At 32.2% G+C, this 20,260-nt stretch overlaps 2 protein-coding genes and 1 non-coding gene across 4 annotated transcripts; 2 read left to right on the top strand and 1 right to left on the bottom strand.

Moving 5' to 3' along the window:
* Positions 1-264: 264 nt before the first annotated feature.
* Positions 265-1,835, bottom strand: LOC129877806 (BAHD acyltransferase DCR-like). The gene has a single exon (XM_055953340.1). The coding sequence runs from the start codon at positions 1,783-1,785 to the stop codon at positions 394-396; it is 1,392 nt and encodes a 463-aa protein (XP_055809315.1). The 5' UTR covers positions 1,786-1,835; the 3' UTR covers positions 265-393.
* Positions 1,836-9,327: 7,492 nt separating this feature from the next.
* On the top strand, positions 9,328-19,116 carry LOC129880886 (peroxisomal nicotinamide adenine dinucleotide carrier). Of its 2 annotated transcripts, XM_055955123.1 has the most exons (11): positions 9,328-9,603; positions 9,683-9,760; positions 9,888-9,962; positions 13,971-14,101; positions 14,438-14,492; positions 16,260-16,361; positions 17,154-17,222; positions 17,297-17,404; positions 17,527-17,595; positions 18,083-18,137; positions 18,501-19,116. In XM_055955123.1, the coding sequence occupies exons 1-11, from the start codon at positions 9,523-9,525 to the stop codon at positions 18,683-18,685; spliced, it is 1,008 nt and encodes a 335-aa protein (XP_055811098.1). In that variant the 5' UTR covers positions 9,328-9,522; the 3' UTR covers positions 18,686-19,116. The 2 variants fall into 2 exon arrangements, with proteins under 2 accessions (XP_055811098.1, XP_055811099.1); XM_055955124.1 differs by lacking the exon at positions 18,501-19,116 and having other exon boundaries at positions 17,972-18,111.
* On the top strand, positions 12,249-12,336 carry TRNAS-GCU (transfer RNA serine (anticodon GCU)). The gene has a single exon. It is a non-coding gene; the product is annotated as a tRNA-Ser (tRNA).
* Positions 19,117-20,260: the final 1,144 nt, after the last annotated feature.

Here is a 20,260-nt window from a genome sequence, read left to right as displayed (position 1 = left end):
CTACGAGAATATTCATAACAATAGTAGAGCAGATACTTCAATGAAAGTATGCTGCATTTATATAAAAAAAAAAATGCTTATTAAATCAGTTTAACAAGCTTATAAATTTAGCCAAACACCTTGACAATTTAGTTTTATATTGAAATAATGTTGATTGGACTGAAATAATAGCATATGCCGGTAAATCCAAAAGACGGCTGAGTATTACGTTATGGATAGTAAATATTTATTTTAAGAGGAACAATATTGTGTCTTATTTTCATAACCACATAAATATTTATTACTCGAAGTAGTAATAGTTTTTAGCAATTGGACAAAGGTTAAACTCAATTAAATTAATCACAAATTAAGTACAAGCTCAAAGAGCAAAAGCTACTAATATGTTAAAATAGTTCAATAGCCAGTAACAAACTGCATGAATTCCGGATCAGACTCCAACCCTTCCATTGTTTCCGGTGACAAAATCACCTCCAAATCCACGCTTCCTCCTCCTTCTCTCCCCGGAAATGCTGATATCTTCCCGTCAAATTTATTCGCCCTCCCGCTTCTAACAGCAACGGGTCTGCCCCACCCGAAATCATTCTCATACATTGGAAATCTCGGCGAACTCCCCATTGTTAGCATAGCTCCGTCGAAATTTCCCAGGGGAAAACACCGTGGATCCTTTTCCCAATCCTCTACGAACTTCCTCACCATAACATCATCGTGTGCTTTCACGTTTTTATTCAATTGCTCCGCGCACCAGTGTAGATCGTGAGATAATACGTCCCCTGCTGATACATAAGTGGGAATGCTCTGAATTGCATTGCCGAAGTATAACGGATTTAGAATCGGCTGGAGACGGTGACGGCAATTTACAGCCATTCTGAATGTCGTCATTTTCGAAGCTGGAAATTTCCTGGCACGTGTCACAGCACGCCAGAGCAATGCGCAAAGCGATTGAAATGATGAAATCTCAGCCATTGGAGTTATCGCCTCCGTTTCTGTTTTGATTTTCAGGGGATCGTTGCTCTGTTTTGCCATCACTTCAACAATGTTAATTTCTCCGTCGAAATTCAATTTCTGATTGTTCGTCTTCGCTTTGAGTCTTTGAATTGATTCCCTGCTGAAACTAAAAATACTCTCCTTCAAAGGGGCATCACTGGCGAAAGTAACTTTCGGTCCATCGGCCGAGATTTTCAGCACAGAATTTGAAATCAAAACTGAATCACGGGTAAAATCGGGCTGCCTTGTAATCCTTTTCACACCTCTACTCAACTCAGCAAATGTATTGAAAAAATTCCAAAACGACGTCCCGTCAGTGACGGAATGATTGACGGCACATCCAATGAATACGCCATCAGCTAATTCCGTCACTTGAACAGCGAGTAGAGGGCTAAAGTTCCCTCTATAGCTAACCGTGTGGTCTAAAGGGAAAAACTCCTTAACATGGTGAGGAACATCAATAGAGCCTATGACATCGCGAATGAAAATGTGAGTAGCTGAAGCATGCACAAAATCAACACCATCATCATTGCAAGAAATGTAGACGTAGCCATCTGAGTCAGTCACGAATCGCCCCGCGAGCGGAGGGAAGTGAGTGAGGGTATGAGAAAGACTGAGCTTAAGAAGGGAAATGAGTCTGGCGATTGGAAAAGGTGGACGAGTAAATAAACAACCTTTCTGAATGTAGTGAACAGAGAGCATAGGAAGATCAGAAACGGAGAGTTTTAGATCAGTAAGAGATGATTTTTCGAATGGGAAAATAGTGCATTTGGAAACCAAAGTTACAGTTGCAGAAGGCATTGCACTCAGTGAATAGATGAATCACACGCTTCGAGAATTAGGATTATTGATGTGGAGGCTGAGGGATGAAAATGAGTAATAAGAGGGGGCATTTATATAGATTTGGAATGGGCACACTTTAATGTTATGGGGATTTGGATTCATGCATTTGATAAGATTATTAATGGAGATTCTTGATTTTATTTTTGTGGGCTGTCTTAATTATTTCCAATTTCCATAAAGATGTACTCTGTCTTTACAAAATTTGATACTAGGGGGAGTTGACCCAAAGTGTCTATTTTGATTATTAATTATTTGAAAGGGGGACTTGCTGGTTCAATCATATAATTGACTGGCACGTGACCAACTATAAACCACAATTTTGATTATCAGAAAAACCATAAATTCTAACTTATAGTTCAAACTTCACAGGCAACTTCAACTATGCATAATTTAAGTACAAAAATTATTAAAACATGATAGTTTAAGAGGAGCTTAGTACCTGAAAGTAATAGTTCACGGCTATGAAAAATAAATTATTTTTTTCTTAATTTATATGACACATTTTATTTTTTAGTGTGTCGTGAACCGTCAAAAAACGTTTAGACCATAACTTTTTTTAAAAAAAAATCTTTTTAAAACTTTATGTTAAATTAAACGATACTACGTAAATTGAAATAACAGAGTAATAGTCTAAGAGGATATTGATTCAACAACAATAACAACCCAGTGAAATCACACAACATGGGGTCTGGGAGGATAGAATGTACACAGACCTTACTCCTACCAAGGTAGGATAAGAGGATATTGATTCATTTTTCTCTATTTGTAACTGACTAACTGGATTGTCACGCAATTATATATATGCAGAAATCTTTCTAAGATCATAGATACGAAGAAATCGAATTTCTTCGCCCAGAAGATCTGGGATGTGTAGCTCATGAAATATTTAATATTAACTAACTTTAATATATATAATATTATATCAGTAAAAGTGAACGAAGAGAATAATAGTTATCTACTCTATAATAATACTAGTAGGCATGCCACATTTTACAAACCAATCCAACTAAATTAACGACGTCAAAAATTTATTACGAAGTATTTTCTCGTTCTTTTCTAGTTGTTCTGTTATTAAAAATATTTGTTTCAAAATAATTATCAATTTAAATAATTAAGAAAAAATTAATTATTTTTCAACTTTGTCTTTTAGCATTAATTATTTTATAATAAAAGGCACATAAATAATAGAAATTAAAAATTAATAAGGAATATATTAGGCAAACTACACTTCGGATTAATTTTTTTCTTAAGAATTTTATAAAATCTTATCATAACAACTAAAAAGAAACGGAGGGAATATCATACATTTATATAACAATGCCTTATTATAAAAGTCATGTTTTTTCATAATCAACTTTTTTTGTTATATCTCTCTATAACAATTTTATAATAACGCGTTCTATGTAAAATTACCTTTCTATAATAATTATCTTCTTTTTTTGATAACATAATAACTATCCATTTTTCCATTTTTATTGAAATTGAATCTCTAAGATTACCAATAATAAATATAGAGATTTTGATACTTTAATATATTATTCATGAAAAGAATATTACGCGAATATATATTTTTATCAATGAAAGATTCATTTTTTTATATATATAAAGTGTGATTAAATTTGAAATTTGACATAGTATTATTTAAATGCCTAATGTAGTTACATGTGTATGACAATCACTATAGCATGCTAGCGCCCAATTTTTTTTATAACCAATCATATTGTTACAGAGAAGTTTAACTATACCACTTTATTATAAAAGTATAATTTTACAGAAATTGATTTTTTATATTATACTTTATTACTTTTTTATAATAAACTTTTAAATATAACAACAATCATTTTTATAACAGTACATTTTTTATAAAATTATTCAGTTCAACGTTGTTACTCGTATATTAATTCTCTTAATATGCTATTTCCATAAAAAAAAACTAATATTAAATATTTTATTATTGTAAGTTAACTAATTGTAATATAATTAAAAATAATTGTTAACATTAACATTAAATTTAGGAATAATTTCATAGATATCTCTTCAAATTTACCTTCATAACACATGCCTATCTTATGATTTGAAATATTACGTTTAGCTCTCTTTTTTATTATTATTTTTCTATAACGAAAGTTGATTTAAATGAAACTTCTTAATAACATCTCCAAACTCCCATTCACGACTTCATTTTTTTTTAGCAGAAAAGAATTGTGTTATAGAACTTAAGACTTGTATTTAACAGTTAACCTCATCAAAGGGCAATTTTGGAACATTATATAATTTTACCATTTAAGTCAGTTTCGCTATAAAAAATCAAAAGAAGGAAAGTAAGTGTAATATCGTAAATCACAACAAAGATATGTGTTACGAAGATAAATTTGGAGAGAGATCTCTAAAATTATTCCTTAAAAGTTTAAAATAATACTTCCTCCATCCTATTTTAGTTGTCAGAATAAAGTCTTGCACAAAACTTGAAAAATTAATAAGGGGTACAATTTCACTAATATAACCCTACTATAAATATTCTTCAATCATTATGAAAATTAATCTCTATTAATGAATTATTAAATTTATACATTAAATATCATAAATTGATGTGTTCTGTATTGAATAATAGACAAAGATTTTTTTGATTGACGGCTAATTTAGGACAACCATTTTTAATATAACTGATAACTAAAATGGAACGGAGAGAGTTATTATTTTGATATAAAGTGACTGATGGTTTGAGACGGAAGGAGAATATTGGAAGGGACAATACAATGAGCAAATGTAATTAATCCCAATAATAATGATCTTAATTATGAGTGCCGACTTTTAACTTTCTGTATTTTGGCTGTCATTCTTCTAATTATGCTTAAAACAAAATTAAAATATTTCTAAAAATCCAAACTGTCGCCAGATCAACTATAATTAATTAATTAATCAATTAATTCCACAGTACTTATATAAAGACTTGTGTTTTAGATTACTGAAAAAGTCGGTTCATTAATGCCCAAAATAATCATCAAAGCCGTCATTTTCGATTAGTCGGTGGACAAGATTATTTTTTAATACAAGTGTAACATTTTTTTATATATATATAAAACCAAATACTATAGGAAGCACATTTTCATATAGTATTTAGTAAAGCTATAAGAAGTAATTTTATTTTTTTCTTTCAGAAAATGAAGTTATATATATACTATATGGTGTAATAATATTTTTAATAGTGTCAAATTTTTGAGGAAAATCATATGGATTTGACTCAAAATGGATACTATTTTACTATATTAAGAGTATTTTTTAGTTTAGCTCAACAATTAGGATCAGAATCAATGATTCGATAAGACAAGTATAAAAATGACAAAGTGTAATAATGTGGATCCGACTTATTATCTTTGTCGGTCTATAGATTGGTTTACCGCCTTTATCCGTAATTTTAAGATGAACACACCAACAAGCATGTGTGCTATGATTTAAGATTATAAATTCAATTATTTTTTTTATTTTATATCAATTTAAAATTAAATAAATAAATTAAAACGGAGAGGATATATATTTTGTTGTTCAATTATAATAAGTTTGACTTTTCTAGGTTCACTTGATCGTTAGTATCTTCATTAAATAACAAAAAATTAATCAAGTTGATAAAGTACTTAGACTATTTCCCAGCTTTCACGTTAATGACAGTTCAATAGCAACCACGAAGAATTTTATTATTAATTAATTAATTAATTAAGTCACGCTTTTGGTTAGGTTCCTTAATTAATCTACCTATAGTACTGCATCTGTTGAGGACTATGCATATACTACCTCCATTCCAAATAAGTATTATTTTACGTTTATTAAGAAAAATAATAAATATAAGATATAATTTATGAAATTATTTTTATTTTTTAGATGAGTATTTATAAAAAGAAATAGTTTTTTTAACACCATAACGGTATAGTTTAAAATAATTATTCTTTCATTTTATAATATTTGACTCATGTTAATTTGACACAATTCTTGAAAAAATTTAATAAAGGCATGTAACTAAATTAACTTTATTAACGATATTGTGGAACTCTAAATTATGCCATTTAGTTCATATTAAGTGACTTGTCCAAGCTTGGTATACCTTTTAAGAAAATTATTTAAGAACATAAATTAAAGATTATTTTTTGTTATTACCCTTTTTCAATTATTCCCAAACTATTCTATCATAATGTAAATTAGTAAAAAACCTCATTAAATAAAAGATAAATATGAAGGGAAAAAATTCCAACTTATTTCTTGAATCTTTTTCGATTATTCTCAAACTATTCTATCATAATGTAAATTAGTAAAAAAAAACCTCATTGAATAAAGAATAAATATGAAGGGAAAAAATTTCAATAAATTTTTTGAACTTTGAATAATTTACTTATTTTAAACTATAAAAGATATTTCAACAAAATTCATTTAATATGGACTAAAAAAGACTATTTATTTATTAGTATAAATGTAAATTAGTATAAATGTACGCATGAGGATGTGAAATGTGTATACACTTTAATGTACACTGAATCAGCTGGATTCATTCATCTTGTGAATTTCTTTCAACGTACTAGATGACTTTCAATAGAATTAAAATGAATTCGTTTTTAATACAACAAAGTTCCTTTTTTTTTATTTTTTATTTTTCACCCGGTGTCCAAAGTTCGTAGAGCTTCAACTAAATTCAGATCGCGCACTGCAAAACTTATTCAGGAGTGATGCTCCCAACAATTTTTTTTTTCATATCCAGACTTCAAACGATGAAGCAGTTCCACTAATGTAACACAACGTAGATTGGTCAAAGTTCCTCTTATATGCATAACAAGTGTCAAGCTCTCTTTTGTCATGGAGGATTAGTCATTTGCCACATATATATAGAGATGGCAAGTGTCATGCACTCAATAAAAGTGGCAAGAAAAATGCCACTAATCACTTCTTGTTCATTCTCTTTATCCAATATGGATGACTTCACTAGATATTTTCCATCTGTTTCAATTTATTTGATTCATTTTGATTTGACACATAACATACTAAGGTTTTAAGAAAATGAAAGATAAGGTAAATATATCAAAGGATCCTTCCATCCTGAGGAAGAAGTAATATCTAGTATTGGACGAATGATTTGAACAACATATCTATCTTTTAGTTTAAATATGTCATGATAAAAATTAAAAATAATCTTGTGGTACTAAATATATCACGTCGAGCATGAGCCATTTCTGTAAATTTTTAAATTATAATTTTTTTTGAAAATATAAATTTATGGGTCATGTTTAATTTTATTTTTGTAAAGAAAATAGAAATTACAAATTTGAAATGGGAATTCTACATTTTAATAGGATTCGAAATTAATTTTTTTAAAAAAAATATTATAAATAAATAATATTTTAAATTAAAATTTCAAATTGCATGATCAAACGCCTACTTAATTTCTCCATTAAAATTTGATTAATGAAGGAATTTTTTTTAATTTTATTTTTGCTCCAAGCCTCATAGACCACGTTAGGCTCGAATGTGGTAGAATTGAAAGGAAAAGGCCCAAATAGATTGGGCCGCCTATCACTTGTGCATGGGTTAAAATTCATAAATAGACAATTTTAGCATAGCTAAAATAAGTCACAATTTTAAAAATAATCGAAATTTAATCACTTTTACATGCGAAAAAAAAAAACTACTTGAATTTTCACATTTTCCCACGAAAATCCATTAAAAATATTAGTTAATTTCAAACAATTTAAGCTCTATCGAAAAAATAATTTATCAATAATATTCCTAAGAATTTGTGATAAGATCTCTGACATATTTTAAAGGCAAAGAAATTGATAGGTCTAATAAAGTATTAACTACTTTTTCGACGAAATCTGTTGTCTAACAAAAATTAGATTTACACAAGACTTTATAAAATTATTAACAGTAGATTGATCTTTTAATATATGAGAGTCTGTCAAGTGTCAATATAATCATACGATCATAAAAACTAAAATTATATTTTCATATTTTTAAAATTTTATTAAGTTCGTGACGATTACTATACTTTATACATATAATTCATCTAACTCCGAATAAATAAATAAATAATGATAAAGATAAAATAAACTTGTCGATCCGAAAATCATAAAGCAAACCAAAATTCTCACCATTCGATACGTAAATAAAGAGTTAGAGTCCAACTAGAAAATGAGAGCAATTCATACCCCACATAATCAATTATTATTAGATTCTCTATAAATAGTCTATTAAGCATCAATAGTATTAGGGATTCCAATTTTTCGATCCACACACTTACTCAAAGCACACATTTTCTTAAAATAAAAGTTCTTTGCATTCGAACGCACTGTACTCAACCTTTGAAGACTCAACAACAACAATAATCTAGTGAAATCCCACAATGTGGAGTTTGGGGAGAATAAAGTGTACGCATACCTGACTCCTATCAAGGTAGGACGGCTGTTTTCGAAAGACCCTTGGCTCAATAAAAGCATAAAAGCATAAAAAAGGTTAGATAAGACATATATGAGAAAGCAAATAACGAGAACGACATGGATGAAATAGAGTAATCAAAGTATAGAAAGTAATAGATAATAATAGAAATCAGAGCACAAGAAATTATAGTGCGCTAATGCGCCTATTAATAAGGAGGAATAAATATATGACTCGAATACTTTTCTTTTTTCTATTAATTATATATTACTATGATTTATTTTATTAATTATTTCAATCTAAAAATGAATCAAAATTCATATGCTTCTTAAACCAATTACAAATTTAATTATGTCATTTTTTCGACTAAACATTACTTACTGAGAAGAGGGAATAAGCACACAACTGAGCGTCAACATGTCTGCCTCAACTGTGTGCTTCACTCATGTGTAGTTTGCTTGGCCTTATGGTTGAGGCTTGACATTTCATGCCAAAGGTCTTCGGTTTGAATCTGAGCAGCCACACATTTCTTAATTCCACTAGATACATATGTTTAATTTTCTATATTTTATATTTTCATTTACATTAAAAAGAAGTATTCTCAATAATTAAAAAGTCTTTTCTAAATAATTTATATATCCAAAAATAATGTAAAAAAGTATTCTAAATCACAACAACTAATAATTATTTATTACAAAATTATAATTAAATAAATTATTTGATTCTCAAAATTTCATTGTGTCACATAAATTATATAAGATACTACCATAAAAAGAGTATGAATGTAAAAAAAAGGAATCACCAACCATCTTTTCTCATGAAGATATAATCATGACTATGGACACCATTTAAATATAATTTTTTTTAAAAAATATTCGTACTTGAAGTTTGTTATATCTATGGCATTAATAATGAATAATTGTTATAACAAAATTTGATTGTATTAACAAATTAAAATATTTTGTTGGGCCGTTGGGCCTAAGCATCACTAGGCCATAGATAACCAACAATTTTGACTGACTAAGTTCATTTGTCATGTTTATATAATGATTGAAAAATGTTTCAAATTAGCACGCACCAACGTGACACTCTTTTAAACGGAAGAACAAAAAAGTGTAAACCGAAACTACAGCACACTTCGCGTGTTATTTTCATAGTCCAATTTTTATCATATTCCGCTACTTCTATATTCATACATAATCAATTACTTGCACGTTTTTTTCATATACTATTTCACTTTTTTCCTTTTCGTCTCCCCCCAAAAACTTTTTGACGGAAGTTATGTCGGATGCTTTGATCTGTGGTATCGCCGGCGCCGGCGCCGGCATCATTGCTCAGCTCATCACCTATCCTCTTGACACAGTATTATGTTATTCTTTACTATTTTAGACATTAATTATTAGTGCAATTTTTTTTTGTTCTTTGACTTTTGTGATGTCAGGTAAATACTCGGCAGCGAACAGATAGAAATTCGAAGAAAATGAAGAAAACGCTTGGAACTATTGAACAAATGTGCCAGGTTTTTACCTCTCTTTATTTATTTTTTAATTTTTTTGTTTTTTGTTTTTGGCTCCGTTTGTATCAAAATTAACTTTATTGACTTTCAATTTCTCATTACTGTTTTTTGTGTTGTGCTTGATCTGCAGGTTGTAAAGCAGGAAGGGTGGGATAGGCTATATGGCGGCTTAGCACCGTCGCTAGTTGGTACCGCTGCATCGCAGGTGAGGCTTGATTTTTTGCTTTATGCTAATGTGCGCCGTGTGTGCAATCATCCGTTAAAAGTATATTTGTTTAGAATATTCGGCTTTTTGTTGCGTGTGCTTGGTTATCAACTGAGAATACCAACTTTACTGAGCACATCAACTATGCTAATGTGCATTATGTGCTTGCTCAATGTAATCTAGTTGGGGATTGAGATTGACGTTTACTGCGGCTCCAAATGTTCTGTGAGTAATGTTCTCTGCTTTTGTCTTTTGAAAAAAAAAAGGGAAAATAGAGATGACTAATGACTATATTTAGACTTTAAAAGTTTGAGTGATGCCAGTGCTAATTATGAAATCAAAAAGTTAGACAAAAAATGGAGGAGTGTAGAATGATTATTGAATTTTGGTGAAGTTCATGTTACTAAGTTTGATGCGGAATTTGGTCACATCAAACAGCACATTACTGGGAATATACGTGAATTAATACATGAAAAACTTACACTGATTTGTATTTTGAGTCATAAAGTAGGTAACATATTGGCAGTAGGTGGCCTTGTGTTCAAGTTTTGGGAAACTAAATCTGGGGATATGTGGTCCTGTGACTCTGGATATGTGTGCCAATCATTCATTCTTGATGTGATGGGTTATCTACAGTCCTTCACCTAGTTATTCGTCCTTTGTCCTGCTTATGAGTTCCTGACATAGTTGGTCCTTAGTGTATCACTCCTCAACATTTCCAAATACAATCGTCATTAAGAATTCTATAGGTGGAATAGCCCAAATAGAATTATACCTAATAAAAATGTGACTTTGGTAATTTATAAACCCTTTCGTACACCTCCCGCATTAGCTAAATTCCGTCTTTTAGCTGGAGAATATCCGGTAATAGCTTCCAAAACTTAAGAGTTTGTCTTTAGTATAACACCTTTTAACATTCATTGGGGCTAGTTGAAGTAGATACTCTTAACTTTTAAATCCTTCAAATATGATCTAATCTAACATTTTTGGTCTCCATAAACAACTGCCAGAGGCGATTGGACTTACCATGTGGATTACATGTCTGGCCTGTTGGTAATGCAACAAATCTGGGACAACACAATTAGGGGAGATTCTTTTTGTTTCTATAATTAGTAGCGAAATCAATGCTTTTAGTTGGCATCAAGCTTTTTTTATTTCTCTCTCTTTCACTTATTGTGAAAATCTGCACGATTGTCTAAAGGCATTGAAGTAAAAAACATAAGTACCTAATAAAGAAGTTGGCAAGCAGCAAGGATAGTTTATCATCTTCAGTTATTTTGTGTGTGTTTCTAGTTTTTTGTGGTTTTTTTTTTTTTTTTTTGGTGTTGTGGCTAATTGGGGCAGGAAGAGTGGATAATGCTGTTTCTTTTATTTGTTTTGTAGTGGTGCTCATTCCATATATTTGTTATATTCCAATTATACATTTAAAAACATTTCAGGGCTTAGCAAACATATTAATTATTGTTTTAAGGTATAGCCTGCCTATTGTATTCGTTGTATTATCGTACTGTCTAATGATAACTTTGTTGTGGGCGGATCCAATATCTTATACTTCTTTTTTCAGATTTATTCATAGCCAGCTTTCTCAAAAGTATTTTTCATAGCCAGTTAGGGAGTATGTAGGTAGACAGTAGACTACTCTACAAAGTGGATTGTAACAAAGTTATCTGATTTTAGAAGCATGACTGAGCAGACTGGCACTGACAAGGAGTCAATAGCTTTTCAGAATACAAATGGGTTAACTCTTAGATAGGTAAGCTAGTAGACAGTAATAGTGGAGCTGCAAGAGTACTAAATGCAAAATGGTTTCCTGCAAATAAAGTAACCGGGGTCTATTTTGAGGTTTGGATATGTATTTTGATAATAACAGTTGCAAGTTACATGAAAGTTGTATGGCAACATAGCCAAACAGATAATGCAGCAGCGGATAGTGAAGCTTCTATGCAAACTGTGTATATATGGTTTATTGGCAGCTCTTTTGTCCATGAGGAGTTCAATAAATCTGATTATGGAGGTTTGAAATATGAATATCCTTCTGCTTTGCAGATAGAACTCAAGCTGTAAAAACTCATTGTCACCGTCAAGTATCGAACCTGAATGAGATCTCAGATTGACATCTTGATAAACTGATTAACCATAATAATGGAATTCTGGTATGGCAGGAATACTGTCGACCATTACGAGCGATAGTGAAGCCAAAATGCACTAATCCTACCCATTGTGAGAGACATCTTTCACTTTGTAGTTGAAGGGTTGCTGTCATGTAATAATTATGTTTTTCAGTCGGGAGAGATGGCTGAGTGGATTAAAGCGGCGGATTGCTAATCCGTTGTACGAGTTGATCGTACCGAGGGTTCAAATCCCTCTCTTTCCATTGATGACTAGATAAATCAAAGTTCTGTCATCCAACATGCTTCTATCTGAGTGATTTCATACCCTACTACTCCCCTCTGTCACCCTTCTAATCCTAGCATAACTTTCAAACCAAAAGACCCCTAAATGTTCGTCAATTGCATTAACTCATGCTTTGTGTTGCCATTTTGAATCCATAATCTACATATGTAATTGCAGCACATACACCAAGCAAGCAATTCAACTTCCTGCTAGCTTTCTGTTTGTGCTATTTGGGCTTTCACTGCCTTATACTTTCCTCAAACTTTGCTAACTCTTCTTCCATTACTATATATTTGGCAACATCACCTACCAGCTGCAGATTTGCTTTTGCTCTTCAGATACACGAACTGTCACTTACTCAATTTTGATAACCTGATCAAAATATGCCACTAGACTGAAAAATAAAAATAAAATTTGCCCTCTCGATCTGTTATCCCTGTCAAGTCTCTCCATGAATTTGTATTGTAACTCTGTCTTATTCTCTTTATTCTGTTGAAGCTCCCCTCCCTCTTTCCCATGTGTCAGTAGTATCGTGTCAAATTTGTCTCTTGATGGCTTTGCGTTGAAGAGTATTACAGTGGTAGCGCTGTCTGCATTCTCCTTGCATTGATCAACTCTTTCGAGGTTTTTAATCTGGGAAAAAGGAGTTAATAATGCACGGTTACTTTTTCCCTATTATGCGTTGGCTGGTCAAACGGCCAGCAAGTGGGAGACTCATCTTGCTTTGACAGCTCTTTTGGGTGGAGAAGGTGTTAGATGTGGTCATGCATTTTTTTTTTGATGGGTGTGTTAGTTTTTTTCATACTTAAAGAATTAAATCTGTTAACACATTATACAAAGGGATTAACTTATATTTAGGGTGACAGTTAATGGACCAATGTGTCAAAAACTCTCCTTATGCCACAGGAACTAGTAAAAATTGTTATGGAAACTCGAAACTGACCTAATAGACTTTAATTTCTGAACGAGGAGAGGATAAATTTTGTTATAATATTTCTGACTTATTGGCCTCATGTAAAATAAGATAGACTGGGCTGAAGATGCTTTACCCTGTCCAAATGGGAATCGCACCCTCTTTAGCTTGCCTTGCTGATCAAGTATTATGATGATAACACAGTGTGTTTTGGGTTAGATTTCCTTGGCTAATAGTTCAGGGAAACATGGATCTTAGTCTACCAAACTATTCTATGTGTGGTCGGTAGTTAACTTTTTTGCCCTTTTGGGTGGCTCAAAACTCAGTTTTCGGTATATAATTGATGATCTTTTGAATTGACCCCTGCTCCACCCGCTGTTCTGTTCATTACAGTCTATTGATGTAAGATCTGGTTTATCTATCAAGATTTCATTTGTGTAATATGGAGAACCCATATATGTTGGTCCAAGTGCACCATTGCATAAGTGAGTATGTTTGCTTTAGCGATCTTCTTATATTCCATTGACAAATGTTTAGATGAAATATGAATAATCAACTGACAAACCTCAATCTCCCTCATACTGGAATACTTCACTAACTTTCATCTTCTGTGAATGTATTCTTTTCTTTAAATGCCTTTTCTATGATGTTTCGTAGTGAAGTTTCTGATCTCTTACGTAGCTGTTCTTTTCTTGATACAGGGTGTTTATTATTATTTCTACCAAATATTGAGAAATAGAGCAGAAACTGATGCACTTGTACGTAAGAAGAATGGAATTGGTGATGGATCAGTCGGAATGTTGTCATCACTTCTGGTGGCTGCTTTATCTGGGTAATTTTCTTTTCTGTTGGATATTAGGCTTTCATATTTCCTTTTGGTAGCTTGGTAATTTGTTGTTTCGACAATGCATGTATCAATTGCATTCTGCCACAATAAACTTCGTTCTTGTCAGATCATACCTTATAAAAAAAACTTGGATTCCTGTCTTTATGGCATAATACTCTTTTTGATCAGTTGGTGGTCTTCTGTGCATAATATTGATATTCTTATTTTATCTAGCCAAAACTTGTAAAGCGCTGACAAATAAATTTATTTGGTTAAAATGCTTTGGAAATATTATACTTTTTTTTGTTAATCATGAATGTTTTGACTTTTTCTTTGTTACAGGTGTGTTAACGTACTGCTGACCAATCCCATATGGGTAGTTGTTACACGCATGCAGGTAAATACTTTGGGGTTCTCCTTTACCCTTCTATGTTAAAGGTCATGAAATTGGTGTATTTACATCATGTCTTGGTGAACTTAGCACAGCAACTAGTTTATTGATGTGGTTTAGTCTTTGGTTTTTTCACCCTTTATGTTGTGGGATAATACCTTTTTCTTTTAAGATTTGTTCCTACCAGTTTCAACACTATCCCCTACGAGCAGCTTTTTGCACTAACTCGTCTCGTGGAGAATTGTTGCAACAATACGAATATAGAGCTATATTATATTTCTTCTAGAGTTACTAGAAATTTTTAAGTTTTTAAGAGGAGGGCTCGTGGGGTTAGATAAATGAGCTCTATTTAAACCTTTTTTGACGGGATTATGTTGAACGACATACTGAAGCAAGGGAGGAAGAAGTACGGAGATGTTATTGTTTTTGTGAACAGAAGAAGGGGATTCGCTTAAAGATAATTAACTGAAATCACCAGAAATAGAGGATTGCAAGATGTGGTGCCATTTATTGGTCAAGAATGACAACAATGTTGCTTACTATCTATCAAATGAATATTTAGAAGGGTAATTAGAAGTTTGGTTTTCAGCAGGAATATGCAGAGTATGCTGATCTTTGCGACGGAATTCTGCTAGGACTCATTAATTCAACGTCAGATAAATGTCAGTGAAATATTAAATGGGGTGCCTATGAATTAGCAACCCTTGCACTAGCCTGGCTGGTAATCATGGACTGAAAAAGAGTGGAGAATGTGCAAAGCTTGCAGGAGTCGCAAAAAAATCCTATGTTAGTTGCCACATAAAGATGCTTCTCTTTTGCGGAAATCAAAGCGTCATGGTTGATTCTGCAGCATTAATGAGGTTCATGTTATATCAAATAGGTATGTGAAATTGAGGTCAAATTTTCATCTTACAAAGTGGAACTGTTGCAAGTACAGTGTACTGGTTATGAATGTATAAACAAATATAAGCTATGCGGATATGTGTCTTTAGGGAAACAAACATCAGATGGACATCTTTGAGAATTAGAAGAATCAGATGCAAAATAAAATGCATACAAATCGAGTATTGGCTCAGATAAAGCAGAATGATATAGAGGATTCATGGGTGACTCCAATTAGTTTGAGATTGCAACATTGTTGTTGCTGTTGTTGGAAAGCTGCAGTTTTAACCTTAATGATGTAAGTCAATTGTCTGTTAAACATAGAATTACAAGATCTGTAGTATGGTTAGTCACCTAGCTCATGTTAATTACCATGACAACCTTGCTCTTCAAATTGTATGCTTTGACCAAACTGGGGAAATTCCGTTGCTTGTTCCCTGTTGGTGTTGCAATTATAGTACTGTTGTCATATCTGTTATACAATTGTCGAGGTTGGATATCTGTCATTTGTATTGGACGACATTGGTCCATGATTGATTGTGCTATTGAATATTGTGAGCGGAAGTGAAGTGCTCTTTCGAATTCAGTTACTGACATTTCCCTGTGCGTTTGCTGCTTCAAACGATGGAACAATGTCAGTTCGCAAGCTGTCATGTATTGATCAAAAGTAGAAGAAGTACCTGAGTATGGATGGTGTAGTATTTTGTTTAACATTATTACTTTGATGTCAAAATGATTTGCTAAATGTATTACTCATTGCCTTGGTTAGATGTTATTTGCTTAAAAAAAATTACTAAGTAATTACATTCTGGTTTCTTCATGAAAAATTTCTCCCTAATATATTTTGTATACTTGATTTTCTTACATGTATTTCTCACAACTATTGTGCAGACTCATTCAAGAAAGGATAAAGATAACCACACAAAACTTGTAGCATCACAGGATGAAATCTCTGTTGTGGTTGAACCTCCTCCCTACGGGACTAGCCACACTGTATGTACTGAATTTTTTCTATTAAAAGATGTGATGTACGATGCATTCAAGCTTAATTTGCATACCTTGGGTCTAGGACTGTTAGATTTGCATACTAAATCTAGTTGGAGTAACCCTGAGCATTTTACTTGTCAGTATCTGTTCTCTAGATGAACAGCTGATGCATGGATCCAACATATATCTTTTAAAAGATTTTTTTCTTCTCTTTTGTTTCTTCAATGTTTTAACTGGCAATATGGATCAGTTGACACTTTGATGTTTGACTTTTTTCGTAACTAAATAATTGGACCATAGTATCATATGGTTTCTGAAAGATTCACAATTTTTTGTAGTTTTTGTAAAATCAGAAACAGAAAATGTCTCTTTTGCTGTAGGAAGTCTGTGAGAACCCATGATGGTACTCACCTAGTCCTCTATGATAAAGCATACGTTATAAAGGCTATGCCAATCAAACAGAAGCATACACTTCTCTTTTTACAATAGAGAAATCCTTGAGAGCTAGGTGTACGGTTTGAGACTCGGTGGATAATGTGCCCACCCTATACTCTTCTCCATTTAAATGTCAGGCTTTTTTCTACGGCATGATTTAAAACCATGATGTGTGCCTTACGCACACATCTCGTGCTGCGCTCTTACCACTGGACTAAAATCTGGGCCAGAAGCATAAACTTTTTCCCCAAGTTTTTTTCCCTTGATAAGTAATTTAACTTTTTTGGCAACATTTCACGGTCATGTTATTAACTATGCAGCCTATACCTGTAATTTCTAATAGGTAACACTTGTATCTTTCAGATTCAAGAAGTCTATGGTGAAGATGGAATTTCAGGTTTCTGGAATGGTGTTTTCCCAACATTATTCATGGTATGTGAGAACTTAATCTGGTAAGTAGTACATACTAAAGTGGTTCCTGATCCTTCTCATTGCTAAATATACAGGTAAGCAATCCTTCCATACAATTTATGCTATATGAAACCTTGCTGAAGAAGATTAGAAAACGACGTGCCTCTAGCAACAAAGGTGCCAATGATGTTACTGCTTTGGAGGTAAACCTTTTTCTCTTTGTCCTGTTCCTCTAGATTCTTCTCTAGGCTTGTCTTATCATTTTAGAATATTTAGCTTTTGACATGTCAACTGTTGGAGCTCATGTGTTTTGTATATTTACTAGATATTTCTACTTGGAGCTGTGGCAAAACTTGGAGCTACAGTTGTAACGTATCCTCTTCTGGTTATCAAGGTATACGAGTGTTCTGTATGGAGAAAGTTCATTTTCCGTTGCCCTTATTTTATCATCTTTTGGATTGATGTGGCAAATAGTTGATGCAAGTATCAGCCCCCCTAAAAGTTGACTCATATATTCATCTTCATCTGCCGATTTTCTGTGTTCCATTTCACTTTTAGTTAAATTAGACAACCTACTGTTGAACTATTGGCCTATTGGTGTGTGGATAAATATTTCTTTAACCTTCAACTTTTTGTTCAGTGCGTCCTTTTCAATTTCAGTTTCATGTTTCGTTATTGCTTTTATCTGTATGTGACCTCAACAGAACATCCTACAACATTTAGTACCACATTCCCAGTTTTAACTTTTTTGCAACTGCTGGTTGGAACAGTTGAAACACATGTGGCTGCAATCATGTCCAATTAAGTTCTGTCAATGCAGAGTTTGGACGACTATCCAACAGTTGAGTTTTTCTTCATATTAGTGTTTTTCTACCTTGCAGTCAAGACTCCAGGCAAAGCAGGATATTGGTGCGGATAAAAGACATCAATATAAAGGTCAGTGGACTTGAGTTACTCTGTTTCTATACTAGGCATCATTTTAAAGGTTGGCATATTTTTATATTCAAGTTTTCTACATGTTAGACATTGGGGAGATGAGACTCCTAAATACAATAAATTCTATTTTTTAGCAATATGTTAAAGACTGCTAAATGCAGTAATTCTATTTGTAGCAATATGTTAACTACATTCATAATAAAATGAAACAAAATGTAACCTGCAATCACTTGGGAATTTGGGTTAGTTTATCTTAGATTATCTTTACTGAAACTCTTGATCAGACATATTAGGTTTCCCATAACTTTTGGGATCTTTTTTGGGTAAAAAATGCATGTAGTAAAGTTTCTCAATGCAATTTAGGTACGCTTGATGCTCTGATGAAGATTATACACTATGAAGGCTTTCATGGATTTTACAAGGGGATGGGCACAAAAATCGTACAAAGTGTTCTTGCTGCTGCTATTCTTTTCATGGTCAAGGAGGAACTTGTCAAGTGTGCTAGATGGTTATTAACAGGGAGGAGTGCTGCTAATTCTATCAGATGAAAGCCTCATTAGAAGTTGGATTTCTTCCATTTAAGTCTTACGCACAAGATATACCTTCAGAACTAGGACGGATCACTAGGTATAGTTTTCTTTTGATAGCGGTGGTGTGCTGTCCAAACCAGCTTGTGGACACCTCCATTATTCAACTGGATATCTGCTACCTTCTCCAGTACAAATACCCGGTAGTAATTGGACACATCTCCCATTGAAGAACAGTAATAATTGCTCCATTATTTGTTTGTTGCATCTCCACATAATGTTAATATCTCAGTTCTTGACCATAAATCTATTCTTTGGTCATGACCATCTATCTTTCTTCTGGCAAAAAGTGAGCTGTGGTTGTATTTCTTATAAGTATATCAAAGTTGTTTGAATAATGGAATTGACCTTCTTTATAAATCAATTGACTTAGTAGAGCGTGTTATTTGTTAGTCTATTGGTGAACCGATTTTCTTTACAGCTTGTTTTGATGATTCTGACACATGGTTTTTAACATAATGTAACATAATACAATGTTTGAATAGATTGTATTATTTGTTGTCGAAAAATTAAGCAGGTGAAAATTGGTAAAATGGATATTGAAAATAAATAAAATGATAGTGGTAAACGATCAGAAATATGAGGGGGCTGTGGGGATTATGTCTAATATGAACTGGTAGAAGGGTGTTAAGCAGACCAATAGGATAAAGAGAAAAAAATAGGGTTATGGAATAAACAGGTAATAATGAGATTAATCAACAAATTAAAGAATCCACTCAATGAATGGTTTATTAACATGTAATGCTCCCTCCCCTTCAAACTTATAGCCCTTGTTAAAATATTTGTTCCAAAATATTTATCATTTTAAAAATTTAAGATTAATTTTTTTTCAGTCTTTCTTTATCAGTAATTGTTCTTGAAAATTATAAATACCTTAATTATGACATAAATAGAGAAAATATTCAACAAAAAAAGATAATATCATATCACATAAATAAAAGTAAATTTATCAGTATATCTCCTAATTTTTTCTTAAGTGACATGTAAATAAAAAACAGACAATTATGTTCGGACGAAGGGTACTACTAAGTTCTACTCCCTTCGTTCGAGATAATCGTTTTTTATATTTTATTTTTAATATTAATTACTTATTTTTCAAATTATTTTTTTAAAAAAATTTATTTAATTACACAAACATTCCTATCATATTTATTAATTCTTCCTATAGTTTGAAAAAATTGCATATTGACTCACTAATTAGTAGTTATAAACTTGAAAATGCATATTCATAGGGAGAGAGACGAGCCAGATAGGAGAGAGGTAAACGAAAGAGGAAAACGGCGAGCGAAAGAGTCTGTATATTCCAGATACATACGAATCACACAAAATACATGTATCTGGATATCAGATACATTCTGAAATACAAATATAAAGGGAGAGAACTGAGTAGATATAATGTATGTAGAATAAATTATACATAATTTTAACCCTATATATATATATTGAAATTTATGTTGTTTGCCCTTTTTTAAAAGGTGCTTAGAGAACGGGCCAGAAAGCTAGCACGGTGACTAGGGGTGTTCAAGGTTTGGAATT

The sequence above is a fragment of the Solanum dulcamara genome, chromosome 2 (genome assembly GCF_947179165.1).
Source record: "Solanum dulcamara chromosome 2, daSolDulc1.2, whole genome shotgun sequence".
Taxonomy (NCBI): Eukaryota; Viridiplantae; Streptophyta; class Magnoliopsida; order Solanales; family Solanaceae; genus Solanum; species Solanum dulcamara.
The sequence above is the reverse complement of the archived record's forward strand: the minus strand, read 5'-3'. Positions and strand labels throughout refer to the sequence as shown.

Bases quoted from the DNA above. Each gene is read 5' to 3' on its own strand.
- LOC129877806 (XM_055953340.1), bottom strand. From the start codon at position 1,785: ATGCCTTCTGCAACTGTAACTTTGGTTTCCAAATGCACTATTTTCCCA.
- LOC129880886 (XM_055955123.1), top strand. From the start codon at position 9,523: ATGTCGGATGCTTTGATCTGTGGTATCGCCGGCGCCGGCGCCGGCATC. The intron at 17,223-17,296 runs GTATGTGAGAAC...CTAAATATACAG, and splicing joins TTTTCCCAACATTATTCATG to GTAAGCAATCCTTCCATACA. The intron at 17,405-17,526 runs GTAAACCTTTTT...TATATTTACTAG, and splicing joins ATGATGTTACTGCTTTGGAG to ATATTTCTACTTGGAGCTGT.